This window comes from Neolamprologus multifasciatus, chromosome 2 (assembly GCF_963576455.1).
Source record: "Neolamprologus multifasciatus chromosome 2, fNeoMul1.2, whole genome shotgun sequence".
In the NCBI taxonomy this organism is placed as follows: domain Eukaryota; kingdom Metazoa; phylum Chordata; class Actinopteri; order Cichliformes; family Cichlidae; genus Neolamprologus; species Neolamprologus multifasciatus.
This window is the reverse complement of record NC_140440.1, coordinates 24,774,027-24,796,028: the sequence shown is the minus strand read 5'-3', so window position 1 is coordinate 24,796,028 and position 22,002 is coordinate 24,774,027. Positions and strand designations below refer to the sequence as shown.

The 22,002-nt window shown below is 43.0% G+C and overlaps 1 protein-coding gene across 2 annotated transcripts; it reads left to right on the top strand.

Annotated features, from left to right (window-relative positions):
• The first annotated feature begins 67 nt into the window (after window positions 1-67).
• On the top strand, window positions 68-21,728 carry LOC146524427 (BTB/POZ domain-containing protein KCTD12-like). Of its 2 annotated transcripts, none has more exons than XM_085177423.1 (2): window positions 68-6,567; window positions 20,659-21,728. In XM_085177423.1, exons 1-2 carry the CDS (start codon window positions 5,724-5,726, stop codon window positions 21,228-21,230), a joined length of 1,416 nt encoding a protein of 471 aa, XP_085033549.1. In that variant the 5' UTR covers window positions 68-5,723; the 3' UTR covers window positions 21,231-21,728. The 2 variants fall into 2 exon arrangements, with proteins under 2 accessions (XP_085033549.1, XP_085033557.1); XM_085177431.1 differs by lacking the exon at window positions 68-6,567 and adding an exon at window positions 6,571-14,283.
• Window positions 21,729-22,002: the final 274 nt, after the last annotated feature.

Here is a 22,002-nt window from a genome sequence, read left to right as displayed (position 1 = left end):
AAATTTACACATAGCTACTGTATTACCAGTAAATCAGTTTGGCTTTTCCTTATTTTCCACATCAGCGCTTCACCTAGTCTGCGTCTTGCATCCTCGTTTCTCATTAAGGTTTTAATACTCAACTTACTGCCAAGAGTACATGAAGGATTGGAGTTATAACTTGTTATTTATCCAGTTTGCATCAGTCTATGTCTTTATAGGACCTAATGATTATCTGTAGTTGTAGCTGTCTCTTTGTCAGTTTTATGTATAGAGTGCATTTTCAGTGATTGTACAACCATCAGGCGTTAATAGATGATGAAATATGGAGTAAGCTTCAGCAACTCAGGTCTAGAGATTGATTGCTAAAGAGAATTCAAACTTTCTCTGCTTCACGAGCTTGTCATCCGACATAATTGTGCTTAAATGTAGGATTTACTGTGAGAAGGCAGAGCAGCACTGCACTCTCCCAGAATGTATATTTTTCCACTTGTGTCAGCACAGAGAAGCTGAAGAGAAACCTGAGCTCCCTTTGGCCAGGCTGCTTTATTTAGTTTTTTTTTTTTTAACTACTACATCGGGATCCTGCAACTTCAAGAGCCTCTTTAACTTGGCAAGTAGATCTGATACATACTGTACAAGCTGAGATGCTTCAAAGAGCGATCATAACCTTGTTGGCTTTGTGCAAGGCTGAGACAACAGTGTGGGGAAAACTACCCGGCGCAGTTGCACAATCCTCAAACATGAGGTGAATCTGAAATAGTCTTCCCCAGCAGGATAGAACCACAGAAGCGAATTTTAGCTTGTTTTATGAACTCGTCGCCTAACAGTCTGCTTATATCCACATCATGTGTGGGTCACAAAACAGGTTTTGCGCGCTGAAATAAAAAAACAAAACTAATGGTCCTAGTGCAGTTTTATTATTACAGTAATTTACTGTTATTATAAGCGCCTGAAAGTTAGACAGACTGTAATAGTCTAATTTTTCAAAGAAGCTTTCTTGTCATAATAGAAATAAAAGGTTTAAGAGTGAGCCTATGTGCACAACAGCGAGGCCTTGAACCTAAAACAGCTACATTGAATTCACCCACCATTAATGTCATTACATTGTTGCTTTTCCCATTGTGGTGCTCCCAAAAGGGTATATTGTTTGCAAGTTGCTTGCAGATTTACCTGAAAGCAGGACTGACGAAAATAAAAACCCCTTCACTGTGGATCAAACACCACATGCAGTCACTGGCCACTTTATTAGGTACACATTCCTTGCACTGGGTTAAATCCCCATTTACATTTAGAGTTGCCTTAATTCTTTTTGGCATGTATTCCGTAATATTTTGGTCCATATTCCTGTTCCACCACATGCCATATGAGCTCTGTTGGATTGATTAGTGACTGTGGAGGCCGTTCGACTACACTGAACTCATTGTCGTGTTCAAGAAACCAGTTTGAGATGATTTGAGTTTTGTGACATGGTTAACCTGTTTGATCTGTAGGTTCAGTTTCCTGTTTTTAGCTGTCAGGAGTGGCACAAGCTGTGGTCTTCTACTGCTGCAACTCACCTGCTTCAAGGTTTTATGTGTTATACATTCATAGATGCTCTTTTGGATAACTTAGTTGTTAAGAGTGGTTATTGGAGTTACTCTTGCTCGAAGCAGTTTCGGCAGCAAGCAGCAGGATAGATGCACCTATTCTTCTGCAGATATTCTCCTGGTTGCTGAATGTAGTTCTTTATAGATCCAACTATATCAAAGGATTATGTCTCTTTTTCTTTTTTTTTCTTTTCTTTTTTTTTTACATTTTTGAGGTCAGAATAAGGAGGATTTGGGAAGGGAAAGATCTGTAATGAATAGTGGTGAATGTTGAACCACATTCATCAAAGACATTAATATTTAAGTGAGAAAATTCAATTTGTTTTGGGAGAGAAAGGGGAAACCGCCTCATGTGAAATTTTTTTTTACTAAACTATCCACTAAAAGAGGGAAAAAGAGCGACTCAGGAACAAACTGATTCAATAAAAAAGTTTGGGAAGGTTGTGCGAGGGTGGCTGAAGGGAGTTGACTTTCCTGACTAAATATCCACTTTGATTTAATTATAGTGTTGTGTAGCTATGAGAGTGATTGCTGTCAGCCCTGAGTCATTGTTCAATGGTCTCATTATTAAGCAAACAAAAGCATCTTCAGGCTTCATGGAGTACCACAGACGATTTACTTGCTCAGCTGAACGATAACGTTTATTAATACATAAAAAAATCTCTGTGACGTGTGTTGAACACATATCCCCTGTCGTGAAGGATCGATGATGCTTCTTAGTGAGGGAGATGAGAGTATGCAGATGGGTTTACGCTGCCACCACAAACACCTAAGCAAAATGGATGCAACAGCTTGATCATTTTGGTGAAATCCACAAAATATCTCATAAATCACTCACAGGTGCGGCTGTCAGAAGAAACTGCTGAGGATGCAGAGATCAATATGCAGACAAATCCTCCCTGAGTTAACCGTTCTTTTGTCACGGCATCACATCGTCTGCCAATTCAGCACGAGGAGCCTGTCGAGTTGGTTTTTTTTTTAAAATTCTGAATTTGTACTCTTTGAGCAACAGTAAGCACATTTTTCCCTTTCCTGCCTAAGTACGCTAAACCTCTGCCTCTCTCTCCCACGGGTGTGCGAGCCACTTCTCTGCCCATTTTAAATCAGCGGAGCATCAAACACACGCAGAGTACACCTAACAGCCTCAGACGGCCATCAGTGTTATGAGAATTGACAGACGTACACAGATAATCCAACCGTCGCAGAAGGTCAAACTAATTTATTTGATGTAGTCATTTTTGTTCCTAGTTTTCAGGATCAGTGTAGATGTCTGTTGCATAGATGTGATTGGAATGATGAAATGGGCAGTACAAGGAAGGGGGGGAAAGGTTCTGATTCATGCACAAATACTGTATTTATATTAATCAGTCATTTTCAGTCGCTGGCATGGTTCAGTAGGAGTTAATAACTCCAAATATTTAGATGTGGTTCTGCACTGGAGCATTTTATGTTGGATATAATTTAGTCTGGACTCCACAGCACTCTGGTGTTAGGCAGCATATTGCTGTTGCATATTTCAGTGAAGATGAACAGCAAATGGAGCCGGGACCGCTTCATCAACTCATTTCATTGGCAGACAGCACTGCCACATTACCTCCATATCCTGTGGTGGCCCACATAATGGGAGTTGTCCAATCCAGACTGTTGCGTGAGGCTGCTGTGCAGAAAGCCAGCTGGAGACCAAAGGCCCTCGGGGAAATTACTGCCAGATTGCTTGGAAAGAGGCAAAATTGGCCTGCTTATTTGTCAGTGAAGGATCTGTGTGGTGGACACAGCCGAAATTGAAAAGACAGGGAGAGAGATTAGGTAGCCTGTTGACTACACGAGTCTGTGCTACCTACTGGCGTCTTTAAACTTTGGTGATTACTCAGTAAGAAATATGTTTAGAAGCTGGGAAGTGCAATTATAATTTCAGATGACATTTTTTTTCTACGTGACTTTAATGATGATGAAGCCCCATAACAGTCTAGTCTGTGAGGTGGGATAATTTCAACATACCAGAAAGTTAAGGGTCAATTCTTTGAATGCAACATTTTCTCACTGGTTCAATAAAAGGAAAGGTTGATCTGGGCTTTTTAATATGGTGTGTTATTCTGCTAGAAGCAGCCATCAGAAGAGCGGTACACTCTGGCCACAAAGAGATGGACATCAGCAGCAATGCTCAGGCAGATTTTGTTTTTTAAATGATGCTCAGCTGGAACCAAGTGCACACAGTGGACCAGTGTGCAGGGAAACATCCCTCACACCATTACCCCACCACCAGCAGCAGCAGCAGCCTTAAACATTGATGCAAGTCAGTATGGATTTGTATTTTCATGTTGTTTAAACCAAATTCTGACCCTTCCATCTGAGTTTGCAAAATTTGAGATTCATCAGAGCAAGCAAGTCTTCTGTTGTCCAATTCTGGTGAGCAAACTATAGCTTCAAGGTTCCTGTTCTTAACTGACAGAAGCGGCACTCAGTGTGGTGCACATGTTCTGTGTTCAGAGATGCTCTTCCGCATACGTTGGTTGCAACACTGTATGCGGAGGAGCTACTTATGGCTTTCTATCAGCTCAAAACAGTCTAGATATTCTCTCTGACATCTGGCCTCAACAAGGCATTCTCACCCAGGGAACAGCTGGATACTATCTCAGAGTTTTAAAACCTGCAAAATGCACTTCTGATATTGTATAGATGCATGCCTTTACACTATAAAATAGATGATTCAGTAAATACCACATCTATTTGTGACCATGCACTCTGTGTCTTACTTTAGTAAAACCCTGTGTGATATGGGCTGCTGGTGGGTTCTAGTTTCAGTTTCATAGCCGTGCAAGCCGCATGGTCGCATCACAGTAACTCAGATCTCAGCTGAGCACAGAGAAGCTTTTCACCTTGCAGAAGAGCAACAGTGAGCCAAACTGTGCTTGTAAATCATTGTGCACAGCGAGGTTCAAATGTGCAGATTTCTGAGTGAAAAGGTATTTAGACTACAGCGCACTATCTCCAATAACAACTCTTTATATCTTTATAATCAGAATTTAAGTTGTTAGTAGTGTTTAGGGAAACTGTTTCCTTTAGAGTGCTCACTAGATGTCGCTGTTATCCCACCCCTCTCGCGCAAAGTGGCCGCACTGATCACTGCGAGCGGTGCCAAAAATGATGGCATCAAACAATATAAGAATTTATTAGATTTATAAGAAGCGGGAGGGTTTGAATGTGACCCTGGCAAATATAAGGTTCGGGCAGTGGTGCAGTTTGGCGTTTAGATGGCTGTCAGGTCTAGCTCACTGATAAAAACTGACCCATTAATAGACTATTATAGGACAACTTGGAGTCAAACCGCACAATCATAACCGCGACTCCACTGGGAGAATCACGGAAAGGTGCTGTCGGCTTGTTCTTGGAAGACTGGGTGTTTTTGAGCTGAATCACGGCAGAGGCGCGTCACCGTGGGGCGTGGTTAAGCGTAAGAGATAAACGCCGTGTCCACCGTTACGATGCAGTTAAGTTACAGTTTGGCACGAGACGACACCGGAGCGGAGAGTCTGAGCAGCTAACCAGCGCGCGTAAAGGGATGGAGACAAATGAGATCTTTTTAGTTACTGTCATAGCCTCTCACTACATTTGGAACTTCGTCTTCTTCGCGTGGATTTTATCAACAATTGAACCTTTAGAGCCGGACTGCTATAATACGCATTGTTGAAGTTCTGATCCTGTTTGCGCCAGGACACCCAAACGACATTAGACCAAGAGAAGTCGTAATGAGTAGTTGTGCAAATGGTGCATTTTCTGACCAGAGAGCTGGTACGGAAAGCAGAATTTCATGCTCAAGCTACACGTCTACCTGCGCGTAAAGGACATGGACACATCGGCTCCAGTCGCCGCTTCCTGAATCCCTGCGCTATGTTTTAGTAAGTAAATGAAAAAGCTGTAGTTAGATTAGAAGCAGTGTGGCAGCTTAAAGCATTTATGCGAGCTTTTTTCTTATTTTTACACGCTGACAAATAGTGCAGCGCTCCAATAGCACAGGACCTGAAATTTGGCAGCCAAGCAGCCCACACCATTGACCGTGAAAGGCTGTGCTGATCCCGATTTGAACTTTAACTAAAACAAGTTAAAACAAGTAAAACAAAGTTGCATCTAAGTGGACGAGCGTGGCAGGAGGGGAACATGGCTTTGCCAGATAGTGGCATATCTGCAGAGGAGATACCCTTTCCAGAGATCATAGAGCTCAATGTCGGTGGGCAGGTGTACATAACCCGCTACTCTACACTCACAAGCGTGCCAGACTCTCTGCTGTGGGAGATGTTTACTCAAAAGTCAGCCAAAGGACTGGCCAGGGACACAAAGGGGCGCTTCTTTGTAGACCGTGATGGTTTCCTGTTTCGTTACATCCTGGACTACATGCGCGACCAGCAGCTGGTCCTTCCAGACCACTTCCCAGAGCGCGGTCGTTTGCAGAGAGAGGCTGAGTTCTTCAACCTGCCAGAGCTCGTCAGGCTTCTGGCACCCAAAATCAGCAAACAGAACTCCCTTGGTGATGAGGGATGTCCTAGTGACACAGAGGACTCCTCACCTGGGACTGACACCTCCCGTAACCTCGGCTCTCTGGGTGCTGCTGCTGCTGCCTGTGCCAGCCTGGTGCCCGGCGCCATGGATGGCAAACGTTCTGGGTTCATCACTATTGGCTACCGAGGCTCCTACACCTTGGGACGCGACAGCCACACGGATGCCAAATTTCGCCGAGTGGCACGGATCATGGTGTGTGGGAAGACCTCCCTGGCTAAAGAGGTGTTTGGGGAAACGCTGAACGAGAGCCGGGATCCGGATCGCCCCCCTGAGCGCTATACATCCCGCTACTATCTCAAGTTCACCTTCCTGGAGCAGGCTTTTGACAAGCTGGCAGATGCAGGCTTTCACATGGTGGCCTGCAATTCCACAGGAACCTGCGCCTTTGCCCACGAGCAGACGGACGACAAGATCTGGACCAGCTACACTGAATATGTGTTCTACCGTGAGTGAGACTATCGGCTTTGTTTCCCCGGTCCCCTCACCCTGTATCCAAGAACCCCCCTCCCCCTCCAGCCTCCAGCCATCCTGTCTTTCTCTCTCTGATGGCTTCTGAACCAGTAGATGTACTGTAGATGTTGTGCCCTTCCATCTCTCTTTACAGCCTCCAGCTTTTATCCTGTGAACAGTACCTGGCCGCTGCTCTGACTCTTCATACCTTCTCTGCAGATCGAGCCTTCCCCTTCAACCCCGAATTCACCCTCCCCCCAATCCTCAGGCCAAGCTTTTGCCCTTGCTTAAGCCGCCGCCTCTCCATCTAGTTGTAGTCCCCAGCCCTGAACAACAGCAACCCCACAGCCTTTCCTGCAGAGACTGATACCTTCTATTCCCTTTTTGTACTCTCTATATAGTGCATATGCCTTGGTTAAAGCACAATACTGTATCCAAGAGCTAATTTTGTTGAATAAAAAACACCAGTGTGTCTATATGACTACTGAACCAGTCATAAGGGCATAAGGGAAAGGGCTTCAAAGAGTTGCCGTGATGTACAGTGCTATATTTTGCCTGCTTACTCAAGCAGATCGGACTGTCTCCTGCTCCTTTGAACTAAATTACCAAATAATTGGACATCTTATCAGCCTTGAGGGACGTGAGAAACCCCAACACACACACACACACACACACGCACACAAAGGAAGTGTAATCTAATTTCCTTTAGTTTTTATTAAATGTCCAGTACCATGTCCGTGTGGTTTGGGAACGTGCCATAGTTAATCTGTTCTGCTGCTTTGGAGTGAATAGAAAAGAAAAGACTGCAGTGAAGTTATTTTTTCAGAAAAAGCAGATTGAAGTTGTGCAGAGGTCTCCCCCCCTCTCCCCAAAAGAAAGAAAGAAAGAAAACGGGTTGTGTGGCAAATGTTGAAAAACTATTAAAGCTCAAATATCAAGAGATCTTATAGACAGACAACGAGAGAGGGGGAAAAAAGGTGTGTGTATTGACTGTGCAGTGGAGCTTTCAGTATTTTAATCACCCACACTGATAGGGCAGAGAAGATGGAAGGTGTTGCATCACTCATGGTCCACTGCTCTTTTTTTCATTTATTGTGCTTCTTTGAAATTTATTTGTTCAATTACATTACACAGCCGGTCACATGTCAAAATGGGCTTACACATTGCTTCCTGTTATTTGTGTGAGAAGAAATCAGCAGTCATCACAGCAGATCTTTGGATGTCCCATAATCAACAATGTTATTCTTAATACTCAGTATTAACTGAAGCGGCTGCGTATTTGACTATAGCTCACTCCTTCTGTAAGTGAATACCAGCGAGAAAGGGTAGGATTTGCTGTAGCCAGCCAAAGCCCAGTGTTTTCTCACCACTGTAGCAATGGCAGCTTATAGTGAGCGCGTGTAACTGTCAGTAACTCACAGTCGGCTCAAAAAGGAGCACAAGATCCAGATACAGCCTCAGGACGGGTCTGCACATCATATACCTCAGACTAACATAAACGTGGGACACTTAAATCCAACAAAGGATTCATCAGATTACAGGAAAATGCAGAAATGGCTCAAAATGAGGACAAATAACAGGTTTTCGTTTAAAACTGTTCGGGGAACAGACAGCGCAAGGCAGAGTTAACCCGTGCGACAAGGTGTCGACTTTTTAGTGTGTCTGACAGTTGTAATAAATGTATTCTGAAATGTCTAGAAATTGCAATATTGTGTTTCAGTGTGATGAAGTGTTGTTGACATCCGAGTCAGTCTGTTAGACCCTGCTGCAGTGTGTCGCTGCAGGCATAGACAACACTGATATTAAAAGTGTTCCACCAAACGCAAATTGATTTGTCAAATAAAATATGCTTTCTTTCTATCCTGCTTGTATTTCCATTCCTAACCCCCCAAAAAGGGGGGTTATTTCTTTTTTTCTTTTTGAATATCAGGGAGCACAAAGTATGATGAAAATAGCACATTCCCATTACCGCAGTTTCACATTTTAATTTTCGGTGACAATGCAAGTCAATCACAAGTAAAGCCGTTCAAATTTTCATCTCAGCGTTTCCCATCAGAGGAAATGTCCTTGGACACAAACTCTCCTCCGTGTGAAATTTTCAGCCCTCAGGCACCATCCTTCCATCTGCTTTTCCACTTTTTTTTACCCTCTTTTTTTCTCTTCAGCCTGGACTTGCGTGGAGCATTTGACCAAAAAATCTGAGCCATGATAGAAACGAGGACATGCACAGATAACAGGCCTTGTCCAACCAGATTAGAAAACCCTTACTTTGTTGCCAATAATTGACCTAATTTCTGTGTGCAGTCAAAATCTTAAAGATTGAATCTAAATTTCAGGACTCCGTAGTATTTGCAACCTCCCGCAGAGCAACAGTTTATCCATTTCTGAGAGACTAGAAATCATTTTTGTGTGTCATCAATAAAAAACAACAGCAAAATACAATATAAGTACAAAGTATTTTCATTGAGGGCAAAGGTGTCATAACTTACACTCGAACAACAACCAGACTTAAGGGTTATGTATGTGAGGCAGTCACGTGAGGCAGTCTCTGTCTCAGAAGTTCTCTACCGAGCGATTATCTCATGCTAATTATCTTAGTATAAGACCTCGAAACCTGATCTCACTCTGGCCTTGATAAAAGCATAGCTAATGAGCTTCACAAAACTTTGTGAAAAATTTATGTTGCTCTCTAATTCAGGGAGAAAAAAAATTATCCCCCCCTTCCTGCTCTGGAATGCATGACAAATCCTCAGAGACCAGGACAATACTGTGCCTGCAGTGTCTCTCCAGCCCAAATAAACACAGTCACAGGCAGCATTCCTCTGTCACTGTCCTCCGGCGGACTACAGCAACACGGGCGTGCCAAGGTCAGTCATTAGCGCAAACATGGAGAAACATGCCTTCGTGTGAAATTTCAGGCACTGGCCTCCTTAACCTCTCCTCCTCTCGTCAGCGCGAATTCCTTGAGATTCAACATTCAGCAGCAGCGAGATGCGTGGAAAAATTGACATTCAGACGCTGACATTCAGAGCAGCAAGGTCCACAGGCCAGACGAAATGTGCGCGGTGAAATTCAGTGGTGTTTTTTTTTTCTTTTTTATAAAAAAAATGTGTCTTGTGAAACATGTGGTTGAAAAGTGTAGCATTGTCTGCTCGTGTGCTTGCAAAGGCAGCAGGTTCTCACTGTGTCGCCACGGTATGCCTATTCATATTCAGAGTGTCACAATAAAGATATTTTACCATGACCTTTTGCTTCTTCATGTTTTGTGGGGGAAAAACGCAGCAGATTGCAAAATTTCAGCTTGTCACACAACAAATTATCAACTGAAATCAATCATTTGTTGTTTCAAGCGCAGATTTTCACATTTATGAGGACTCATTTGTCACTAAAGTCGAAGGATTCGAGAATGAGTGCGAGACTGGCTTCTCTGCGTGCCTTCAGGCAGTGATTTGACCCAAGCTTTTGCTACTGTAGGCTGCTCTACATGACAACATGCTTTGGCCCCGTCTCTTTTCCCTCTCTGAGGATGATCCTTGTCTCGGATCCAGCTGGGTCATTGCATCCTCTATTTGGAAAAAGAGGGGAAGAAGGCAGAAGAGAACAGGAACAGATGCACGTCAAAGGAAATGGGGATTGGAAAATGGGGCACAGAGAGATAGATATTTGGGAGACCGCGGGGGTATTTATTTGACAAGGATTCGGTGTTCCCATCTGATCTCTCTTCCTGTTATTTGGAGAAGGGGAGGACTGTGCTGTAAGATGCTCCTCTGCGGCCTGTCAGCTCCATCAGCACCCCCAAAGAGATTCAGTCACACTGCACCCAAGGGATACACTGCAGAATCAAGAGCGCACTCAGTATAGTTGCTATCACTATCAATCTGTAGCATAAAACCAGCACAAATGGGGGATTGTTGATCTTCACCATAAGGAAGAAACAGTATTTTTTATCATCTGTTTGTGATTCATAAACTTCACCATTAAGCTGACTAAACTTAGCCAAGATTCCTAGACTACGTCTTTTTTTTTTCTTTTTCGGGGAGAGACATGTGTGAGAGTGACAAGACAAGAGTGAGTCAATTTCTCAGCACCTTAGACTTCAGTGCGCCATCAGATGTCTGAAAGCTGCTGTTCCTGTTCATTCTGAGCCTTCAGCTGCAGCCATGTGGCTGTACTTGTTTATGTCTCACTGCCTCGTCTGCTTTTGGATCTGTCTGCCAGGATAATTTGGCTCCTGTTGTTTTGTTTGCCTTTATGCTTGTGTGGAGTTTTTTTTTTTTTTTTTTTTTGGATGACAGGTTGGGCAGGCCTCAGTTTCGGGTGCGTCAGTGCGACTGAGGTCCACTCCCCTCTCACACAAACATGCTGAGCGTGCAGTTGGCCATCTCTAAACGCACGCTCACAAGGACGCGCGCGCTCGCGGGGAGAGGGAAGTTGCTACGAGAAGATGTGCAACACAACTCCCGTGCCGGAATTTTGACTCTGGGCCGTGAGGTTTTAGCCTTGTTTTCACTCTTCTTTGAGTTAAAAATGCATTAGCAGGCAAATAAGGCATTTACCTCCTCCTCTCTTGATGGCAATTAAAACAAAGAGAAGAACATGCTCATATAGAACAACATCACTGCTGATAATTACCTTGGAGTAGCACTGACCAACCTGGGCGGGGGGTATTAGGGAGCAGCGGCCTGAGGTGCACCGCTGTGTTCTCTGTGTGTTTGTGTATGTGTGTGTTCACCCCTTGTTTGCTATTGCTGCCATGCAAGCCAACATTTAGGGAGTACAGTAACACTGGCTTGGGACTTCTTGGTCTCATTGTGTGTGTGTTGGGCTATTTATAGTGAGTCAGGCACCGAGCCAGATGTGTACCTTATTCACTTGTATCGCTCTGTCCTCCAGCTTCTCCACATGCCTGGCTTCCCCTCATTCTCAGCTCCTACAGAGAGCAGCTGTCACAAAACATTTTCACCCCGAATGACAAGGGAGGGGGGGGGGGACGGGAGGGACTTCATTGTGCTAGGACAGGAGATGGTCACGTCAGGGGGGAAGCCAGAGCGGGGAGCGACAACCTGGAATCACTACTGATTTACAGTGCTGTTATCTCATTACTCTCCCTGCATTGCCAGTTTGTTTTTCCCTTTGTCGGTGCAATTCTCCAACACGGAAATGATGGCTCTGTGCAGACACTGAGCAAGAACATGAGTGGAATAAAGAAGCACGATATAAGTTGTATAGTAAGTGAAAGTGTCAAGGGGGAAATTGTAGGCTAAGTGTAAGCAACAAGAAGGAAGAACTGAAGTGGCAAAGCTTGGCATATACAGTCCCATGGAGACTATAAATATGTGACGAGGCAGGAGCAATTTTATAAGAAAAGAGGCACGATTAGGCCAAAATGGAGACGTAATAGATTGGATTGGGAAAGGCAGGGCGGAAGCTGCCTCAATCGGCATGTTAAAGGCAATGCAATGAATATATTTTACGTAAAACTTGACAAATTAAAGGGAAGACTAGTGTACAAAGTGTTTTAGAAGTAACTTCAGTACTTCTTGGCATTCATTCTCCAACGGTCTGTAACTTCCCTGGAAAAAATTAACACAGTTAAATCAAAAGATATTCCCTCATTTTGTGTTTTGATGGCGCTGGTGGACAGTGCTAACACTTGGTACAAAATCTCCCGTAGGTGTTTAATTATTTTGAGCTCTGCTGACTGTGAAGCATATAATTCATATCATTTTCATTCTCATCAAAACAGTGAGCCCACGTGCCCTATAGACGGGGGGAGTTGTCATTCTGGGAAAGAGGACTGCCATCGTGATAGAAGCTTTTAATGATAGGATAATAATGATCGCTCAGAAAAACTTTGTACAGATTTGTAATGACACGTTCCTCTCGGGGGGCAAACCACACCAGCAAAAATGTCTAGTTCAGCACAATAGAGCCACCAAATGCTTTCACTCCAGAGGCCATGGCGTCAGGTGTTTCTTTGATGTGTCACCAAGAGCCAGGTTGGGTAACAACTGCCATTATCGTGTCCTGTGTTTTTTTTAATCAGGTACTAACAAAATGCTGATTTAACTCTAATTATTAGAGTTATTAATAATACTTATTAATGGCCAATTAATAAGGATTAATGGGCCATTTTAACTCTAGTAGCCACCGCAGGTACTACAGTTACACCTTGCTAGAAACCACTTTAAGCTGATGTGAGCTTTGGGAACCAGCCTGAACCATTGATATACAAGGCAGGACAGATCCATGCTTTGATGACAATTACACCAAATTCTGAGACTCATCAAACCAGGCAATGTTTTTCCATGGTCCAATTTTGTTGAGCCTGTGCTTTAAGGCTGTGTTTTGCATTCAGCCATGCTCTTCTGCATACCTTAGTTATGACGAGTGGTTATGCTGTTGCTGTGCTTAACCTCAAAGCAGTGTGGCCAATCTCCTCGGGCATTTTCGCCCAGCGAAGTGCTGCTCGCTGGATATATCTCTTTAAAAGTCAACAGAGAGTAAAGAGCAATATAGAGCTGTATTATGTTTCTCTATTAATATCTCTAGAATCCCTGTTTGTTCTTATTCTGTAATAAATTCAGGTGTATTAACCCCACCCTTTATAAATACATTTATTATAAAGGGTATACGACAGTGTTTTTAAAGTTTTATATTGCATGTTGGTAATCGGGCTTAGTTTATCCATTTTGAGGAATAAAATGATCGATTCCAATGTTCCTATGCAAACAAATATCTCTCAACAGTGAATTATTCAAATTTGTTGAATTTGATTTTCATGCCATCCATTAATGATAGAACTGGAAAAAACATGCGACTGAGCCTTTTCTGTGTCTGTGCTGGTCTAAAGGAGCTCAGCAGTGAGCTGCAAATGTGTCTGTGAGTGCTGTCATTAGAATAGGATTCACCTTGGCCATCTGGAGACTTGGGCTCTAATCTGTTCCTCTAATTATCAGTAATCTGAACAGTCAGGATTGGTGTTAGTGCTGCAGCCCAGGATAGGGTTGGACTTTGCTGAAAGCAGGCAGGAGGAAAGAGGAAGCAGGTGGCACAGTAGCTGCAGGAGCTGAGGGGTGCCAGGATGGACTTTAGGGTGCTTATGCAGGCTGGTTATGCCCTGTGGGAGCCAGGTAGCAGCTCAGGGTTTTGAAAGGAAAGCAAAGATAAAGAGGAGGTACTCGAGGCAGGTGAATCAGCAGACACTCAGACTGAATACGTGCAAGCATGCAGAAATAAGAAAAATGTTCTGGTCTTTTCTAAATGCAGTGAAACACCGTATCTGTTAGTCATTTAGCGCTTGTAAATTTGTTCCAAACCTTTCCCACTATTTCACCCTCTCTTTCCTCTGACCTTTACTCCCCTTTTTAAGTTTTCTTACATAGCAGCAACTCTCTGGTCTCCAGCTGTTTACATCAGGCATTTCCTCCACATTATGCAGATTGACAGATTTGTAATTGCTCGGAGACTTGTGAGCGCACTCCAGTGATTTTGACATAGGCAGCTCTGTTTATGCCCCAGCATGTAAAGTTGATGTGAAGAATAGAATATTACTATGTCTGATTACACCCCCGTATGTATTTGCTTGTCGTCAATCAGAGATAAAAAGGACAATGAAAGAGGCGACTGTAGGAGGCGACGCTCGCACTGTCATTAGGCACCATGCAGATCGTTTGACAAAACAGAGATGGAAATCTGAGCTGAATACGAGGTAATTAGATATGGAGCATGCTGCAATTGGCAAAACTATGTAGCGTGCAGTTTCCTTTGAAACAGCAGGATACAGCCATATGTACATCTCCACAAAGGATAAAATGCTCCTCTCAGTCTGAGAGACATTACTATGCATTTGTGCAGCTCTGGCTCCTGCACATCATTGTGGCGTTTCCATGGAGATGATGATGTCCTCTTGTTTGCCAGTCTCTCCATCCTCAGGCCACGACACCTGTCAGCGGTCGCAGTGAATTTTAAAAAGTACCCGCAGGCTGATTGACCAGGTCGTGTTTAAGCCAATTCAATGGCTGCTGATACGCAGCTTTTTTCTACACTCATCTACTGTTTTTAGGATTTCAATTAAATTTTTATTAATTGACCTTGTGTGAGTAGCAGATATATTTTGACGAAACATCCAAGCACAACAAAGCATTTAGGGACTTTAAAGCCAGCGCAATATGAAAGTTTTTCCTCTTTTTTTCAATAAACCAACATATCGTAAGCATTTGTAGGCTACTAACAGCCAGTGTAAAAGATGGGTAGAACACGTCTCACTGTGAAACCAACGAAAGTGCACGTTCCAAGTTCAATATTGCAACTTGCTAATGACGTTGAGCATTCAGTTAGTGTTAGCCAAGAAGTTAGCTAATGCTTTCATAAATTATCACTAGCAAACCAACATTAGTAACCTAAATTTGGCCTGACTTGATAAAATATTTATTATATTGTATAAATTAATAAAGAAAACACTTGAAATGCTTACTATTTCTTCTACAAGATAGTTTCATACAAACATCGCAACGCTATGACATCACAACTATTGACATGGACAGACATGATGATGCAGGAACAACATCAGCACAGGGATATCAGCTCTTGTATAGAGTGTATATACATCTTTTTTAATTTGTAAAACATACATTACGCTTTATTCAGCATGATCTCAATTTTTTTTTCTATAAAAAGAGTAGTAGCCCCCTCCTAGCCATTAAAAAGAAAACACATTTGAGGCACACCAGCATTGGCTTAGTTTTTAGAAATGGAAACAAAGTCCATCTATCATGCTGTCTATGTACAACATTAGCAGTCCCTTGAATATTTAACTTATAAAATTATTCAGTTCAGTGAACTTTTAGTAGCATGGGAATTTGAGGTTTAGCTTGCTAATGATTCCCTCTAGCCATTACTTCCCAGCTTTGTTATGGCAACATCTGTGCGCTTCAGCTTCAGGGCACAATTCTAGCAAAGACCTGACATGGGACCTGAGAGATCATCAGTTGATCCATCAACTGTTCATCAAAGCCTCATCAGAAATGGTCTCAGTGGCAGGGTGGCTGTCAAGAACCCATTCTTAAAGAAGGAAAGCAGGGAGAAAAGGCTGAGCTATGCACACGAGAACTATTGGCCTCCCCAGATCCCAGATTTCAGCCGCAAACAAGTCACACAGCAGTCTGTGAACATACTAAAGCCTTGACTTTAGTTTGATGGCGACCTTGGCGTGTTTGGAGCAAAAAGTGAACATTTCAACAAGGAAAGAATTAGCAATCATCAGCTATCGGAGAGCGTTATCAGCTAACATTAGCATGTTTGGTTAGCAAAATGTCAACAGAGCCTATAAGGCACAGATACCAATTAATCAGTTCTTACTAACATAAATAATAATAAATGAGGTTTAAATAAATACATAGATAAAAATCCCAGTATTTACCTCACCAAAGATGGAACATGGACTTCTTAGAACTGTTAACCACACAGTGAGCCATGCTATTTGTCTGATATTATTGCATTAAAATAGTCATTAACATAACAAACAGAAGCGGTGAAGCTAGCTAGCAACACAGCCGCCTATATCATCAGCTACCTGTCGCTCAAAGTGGCCACTAATATTAAAAATTACTACTAATTAAAAAGGATCACGTCCTCTCCTGTTGTTATAAAGTGGGTAAATTAGCCATACAGACTAAAAGCATTTTTTGCACCACGATGTAAACATATTTATTTCTGCTCAAAAGCTGGGCATTTTATAATGACGATGATTTGTTCGAGTGGCCATTTGACATTTATCATTGCCTTTTTTAACCTCTTTATAATTACACAAGTCAAAGAAAATCCTTTATTTTTATTTCAATTGACTGTTAATATCAACCCAGCTTTATTTAAGGCCCTACAAGCTGTTTCATGGCTTTATTTAGTCTCCGTGTGGGAATAAATGGTGCGCTTTGATTTGACCAAAATAAAAGATCCAGGTGACAGCATTACAAACAGCGGAGGAGACGTTTTGTAAGAGAGAGGTGATAAACCCTGGCAACAGTGACACATTAGAGTTGCTAATAGCAGTAATGATGGCAAAGCAGGGATGTGACACACTGAACAGATGGGAAAGGCAAAAAAGGAGGTGGGGCGGGTGATGTGTGCAAAAAAGCTCTAGCTTTTGCATATATCCCTGGAGAAGTGGCCCGGGGAAGGGGTTGAGTGCACTCTCTTGCTGTTCTCCTCCATAAGGCTTAGTGGTGGAGGAGGAAAGCACGGAGCCCTTCCCCCAGTGGATTACTCCTCTGACACTACTAAGCCCCCATACTCCCACGTTCAGGAAGCCCACAAACACATGTATTCATCATGAAGACACTGAATGCACCAAATGCACAAGCACACACAGCGGAGAACATCTTTCTACCCCGCTCCCTCCTCCCCCTACATCCTTTCTTTCCCTCCGTCTTTAGCCGTCCTCCTTTTCATGCCCAGAATAACGACACACACAAACAAACGCATCTGCCCATTCGCAAGCACACCTACACATGCACACACACATACGCTTATATATGCATGCCCAGGCACACACAGCTGACACTGACTTGCTCTCGCACACTAGCTTGAGCACTTTCTGTCACACACTCGCATTCAGGTATTCAGAAAGCCAAGGAGCTGGGAGAATATGCCATGCCGCCTCCGTTTGACACAAGCAGCTTTTGCCGTTATGTAAGGCTGGTTAGCGTAATGATAAGCTCTGCTGAAGGAAACAGTGCAGCCCGTTGTGTGTCATGGTATGTCTCTGAGCATGTCTGTGTGTGTATATGTGTGTGTGTGTCAGCACGTGTGTGCTTGTCGCACTGAACATGTTTGAGAGTGCTTAACTGTTCATTTGCATTTTCATGCACTGTACCTGCATGCTTCACAGCCAGTGGAAATGTGAGTGATCACAGGAGTAGGTTTCATTGGTAAATGGAAAGAGATACATTAGTTGTGGGGTCTCAGGGTCTTCCCCCAGGAAACTTTGAGCTCCACACACTTCGTTTCTTGCATTCTGATGGATTTTTTCACCCCTTTGCATTTTTTTCTGCATCAGTTACTGGTAGACTTTTCTTGAATGAGAAATAGTCAGTCAGACCCCCAAGGTAACAGTCCAAGTATGCTTTTTTTTCTTATTTAATATGATCCATGTTGCATCAACACACACATTGAAGTCATGTGATGGCTAACCATGTGACGTTAACTTGTCTGTCATTTTGGACATGTGACAATTATGGTATGCTCTGGAGCGAGGTACACACAAGAGAGAAGAGGAATGAAAGTCGATGAAAGCAAGAGAAAATACACGTGTGTGAATGAGAGGGAGACACATGGAAATATGAGTATGCAAGGAGCAGAGCTAGTGAAGGTGGAAGAATTTAAATGCCTCGGGTCAATGACCCAAAGCCACAGACAGTGTGCTAGAGAGGTGAAGAAGAAGAAGAAGAAGAAGAAGACGAAGAAGAAGAAGAAGAAGAAGGGCATCTTTGAGACCAGTGTTAGGGTGATTTGTGACACAAGGATAGCAGCAAGAGTGAAAGGGAAGGTTTACAAGGTGATGTATGATTTGGAGATGGTGGGACAGACAAAAAAACAGGAGGTGGAGCTGGAGGTGGCATAATTAAAGATGCTAAGATATTCATTGGGAGTGATCAGGATGAACTAAATTAGCAATGAGTACATCAGAGGGACTGCTTGAAGCAGTTTGGAGACAAAGTTGGAGAGGCAAAGCTGAGATGGTTTGGACATGTGCAGAGAAGTGATAGAGAATGTATTGGACAAAGTTGTTGAGTGTTGATGGTGGCGCTTCCAGGGAGGAGGAAAAGAAAAAGACCTCAGTGGAAGTTCATGGATGTGGTGAAGGTGGACATGCAGAGGATTGGTATGACAGAGGAGGATGATAAACATAGGGTCAGATGGAGGCAGATAATTGGCTTTGACAGATTATCTCATCCATCTAAAGAGAGCATCAAATAGATGAAGAAGGCAGTCATGGTGACAAGTGGGTTTAGTGACTAAGGTCCCAATCACAAAGCCCTAGAGACCATCTGTCCTTGACCACCCAGCACTGTTTATGAGAAGAAAATGTGTATTCCTCGACAGGTTGGCAAGTGGTTGCTGGAGGTTCATGGGAGTCACTAAAACCCCAGTCAAACAGACATGGAGGCTGGTAGTTGACCTCCTGGCAACCACCATCAAAACAGAAAGATGTGCATTTCTAAACAGTTGGTAAAAACTACTTTGTGGACGCTTTAATCACTAATGATTGCTATGGTTGACCATAGTTTCCATGCAAACTTGCCTACAAACACTCACCAGCTACTCTGCGAGTGGTAATTAAATTGTGCAAAGTGAGGCAGAAACCAGAAAAGGACACGTTTGCCTTTTTTCCTTCAAAATAAAATGGTTGCAGTGCGGAGGCAACCAATTTGAGACCTGCAAATGAATGGTCTCCATTTCCAAGCAACCAAAAGGAAGGTTTTGGTGCAACATCCTCCTTGGGACCATTTTCACCCTGTGAGAGCCAGCAACCTCCAGCTAGCCTTCATGGAAAAGAAAAACATTTCCTGCTGAGTAGTATTGTACCACAGTGTTTAGCTTGCTCCCATGTAATGTGAATGACGGGATAAATGTTTTGCTCATTTAAATGCTTCATACTGTTTAACGTCCAGCCTAAGAAAGAACATAATATTCAACAAAGTGGATCACATGACAAAACAGTTTGAGAATACATAACAAATATACAATATTGTGAGATTTAACATTATCTGTGGTCAAAATGTGAGATTAGTATAAAAGTGAAGACACATTTTTAAGCGCATTCACTTTAAGGTAGACGCAGGTGCTTTCTGTGATTTCAGAGAAATCAGAGCGTGTGTGCCATCATGCACGCAGCAAAAATCAAAGGGCAGGGAGAGGCTGATTGCTTGCTCAGTGGTTTCATTAAAAATAAATAAATAAAGAGAGGGAGAGAGATAGAAGCTGCATTTGAAAATGGTACATTGGTTTTCAAAGACCGTGAGGTACACAATGTACACACACTCTAGTTTTTCCAAGAAGTGCCACAGCAGCAGCAGCATCCTCAGTTCTCACACAGAGATGAGATGAAAAATCAACACGCTGTGAAAAAAAAAAGCTTCTTAAGCTTTTGGTCAGGAGGTTTCACGCCATCCGTTCAGCGCCAGTATTTATCTTCACAGATAAACAGTCATGCAACCAAAGGTAATTTAAAATTGAAAAAAGCAGTGAAACTGCCCTCCACTCTCCTCATCTCTCACGCTGAGCTCCATTCTCTGCTAATTACTGCCTCCATAATGCTTCTACATGCTCTTGTGCCAGCGTGTGTTTACTTTTGTTCTCTTGGAGACAAAAAACTGTAACGCTGAAGACTCAGGTGTTTGTTTCTGTGCCAGCTGCACACTACTGACACACTCTGATAAAGAAGAGGGAGTAAAAAAAAAGAAAGGCAGGTGAAATGTAATCAAATTTTTGTGGAAAGCTTCCCAGGTGGCTGAGACCTGTATTCAAACAGAGCGGACATCTGAATGTAAATGCTTGTTATTCGTATACGTTTCATTTTATGGGAACACTTGTAGGTGAATGGTAAATGAGAAAAGCAGTACAACTCTGAAGCCTGTAAATCGAATGCATTGCTGGATGCAGAGAGTGATTAGCTTAGCTATTTTAGCATACAGACTAGAAAGAGGAAAACAGCAAAGCCTGACTGAGTCCAAAGATTGTTACGCCTACAGGCACCTTTAAAGCTCCCTAGTTAACCTGTGCTCAAGTCAAATCCAGTACTTATATATAGTGTACATTACTTTCCTGGCAAACTCACCATGACTACAGGACTGTGGGAGGTCGTTATGCCCTCCTGTCTTTCAGGCAAGAACTAGTATTCTAGAATGCCGTCCCTATTGATTTTAAGCTAAGCTAATCAGCTGGATTTGTCTTTGTATTTACTGAACATATGTAGCCTATTGTATAGACACAGTAGCAATATTTTTATTTCACTATAAGCAGGAAAAGATTTGAAATCAGCATAAATTTAGCTCATAAATATATATTTTTTTATTTTTTTCTGCAGGGAGTTCATCAGATATTTCCAAGGCAATGATCTCTGACCCCCCAGCAGTGACTACCACTGAAGCAGTGACCTCTAAACCCGCTGCCGCACCTACACTGTCAGCCACAGCAGAAACCAGCAGCAGTGGCCGAACCCAAAGCCTTCCTGAAACCAGCACCATCCCAACACTGGACCTCCGAAACCCGCTTCCTCCTCCCCTAACACCTCCCCCACCTCCTCCTCCTGCGCCAGACATCCCCGACCTTCCACTGCCATCACCCCCGGTCTTCCCCCTTCCTCTGCCTTCATCCAAACCTTCTTCGTCATCCAGTCCTCCTTCTCCTCCATCGCCGCCTCCCGCTGACAGCCCTCAGCGTCCTACCACGCTCAACCTAAAGACGCTTCCACGTCCCAGCGTCAGGGAGAACGGCTGCCCCCCGCCTGGGCTGGATGAGGATGAGGATGAGAGGAAAATGCTGGAGGAGGATCTGAAGAAATGCATTGAGGACTTTAAAAAAATCCGCATGCCCAAAGTCTTTCCAGATCGCAAGAGGCACTGGCAAAGGGACTTGCTAAAGAAGTACAATGCATAGAGAGCTTTGCTGTGGCATCATAAGGAGCAAACCTGACAAGGACTTTAAAACAATGGCGAGGACATGCTGCTAGCGGCATACTCGGGCTTTATATTTACATCGCTTTGATTCTAACTTTGTGAAGAGTGTCAGCAAAAAACCTCTAATGTAGCTTTTGCATGTCAACAGAAGTGAACTGCTAAAGTATAGTTCTCCAGCTGAGCTTGTCTAGCATACATGCACTACATTTGATGTGTTTACCCAGCATAGAAAACATTCACATCCAGATTGTGGGTCATACTTATGTTTTTCCCTCACAAGTTTTTTTTTTTTTTTTTTTGGAATAGAAAAAATATTTGGACTCATTTTCTTTTCACATCAGTCAAACAATATTAATTGGAGCTTTCTGCCCTTCTCCCTGTACCATGTCTGCTGATCAAGCAACTGGAAAATGTAAGCAAAGTTTGAAATTTTAGGCGTTTGACCTTAATGATGCAAAAATAAAAGACAGAAGTGAAATCTCTGGTGCTAATCATCTAAAACGTCTCACCTCATCAATATTAACTGTATGACTTCAAAGCCCTTCTACAGTACTCCTTTCTGCCTCTGATTCAGAAGCGTTGCAATTTCGTTCTTTTTGTGATTACATTATCTTCCAGCCCGCACTGTTGGAACGAGTGGGGGGGGGGGGGAAATCAGAAAGAGAAAGCGGTGTACCAGGAAGGAAAGTGGGTAATTACAGGCAGCCAGAATGTGGAATAATAATGAAAATAATGACTACATGAAGCAATGC

Excerpts from the sequence above, each read along its gene's own strand:
- LOC146524427 (XM_085177423.1), top strand. The coding sequence starts at position 5,724 with ATGGCTTTGCCAGATAGTGGCATATCTGCAGAGGAGATACCCTTTCCA. Across the intron at positions 6,568-20,658 it reads CACTGAATATGTGTTCTACC|GGAGTTCATCAGATATTTCC; the intron begins GTGAGTGAGACT and ends TTTTTTCTGCAG.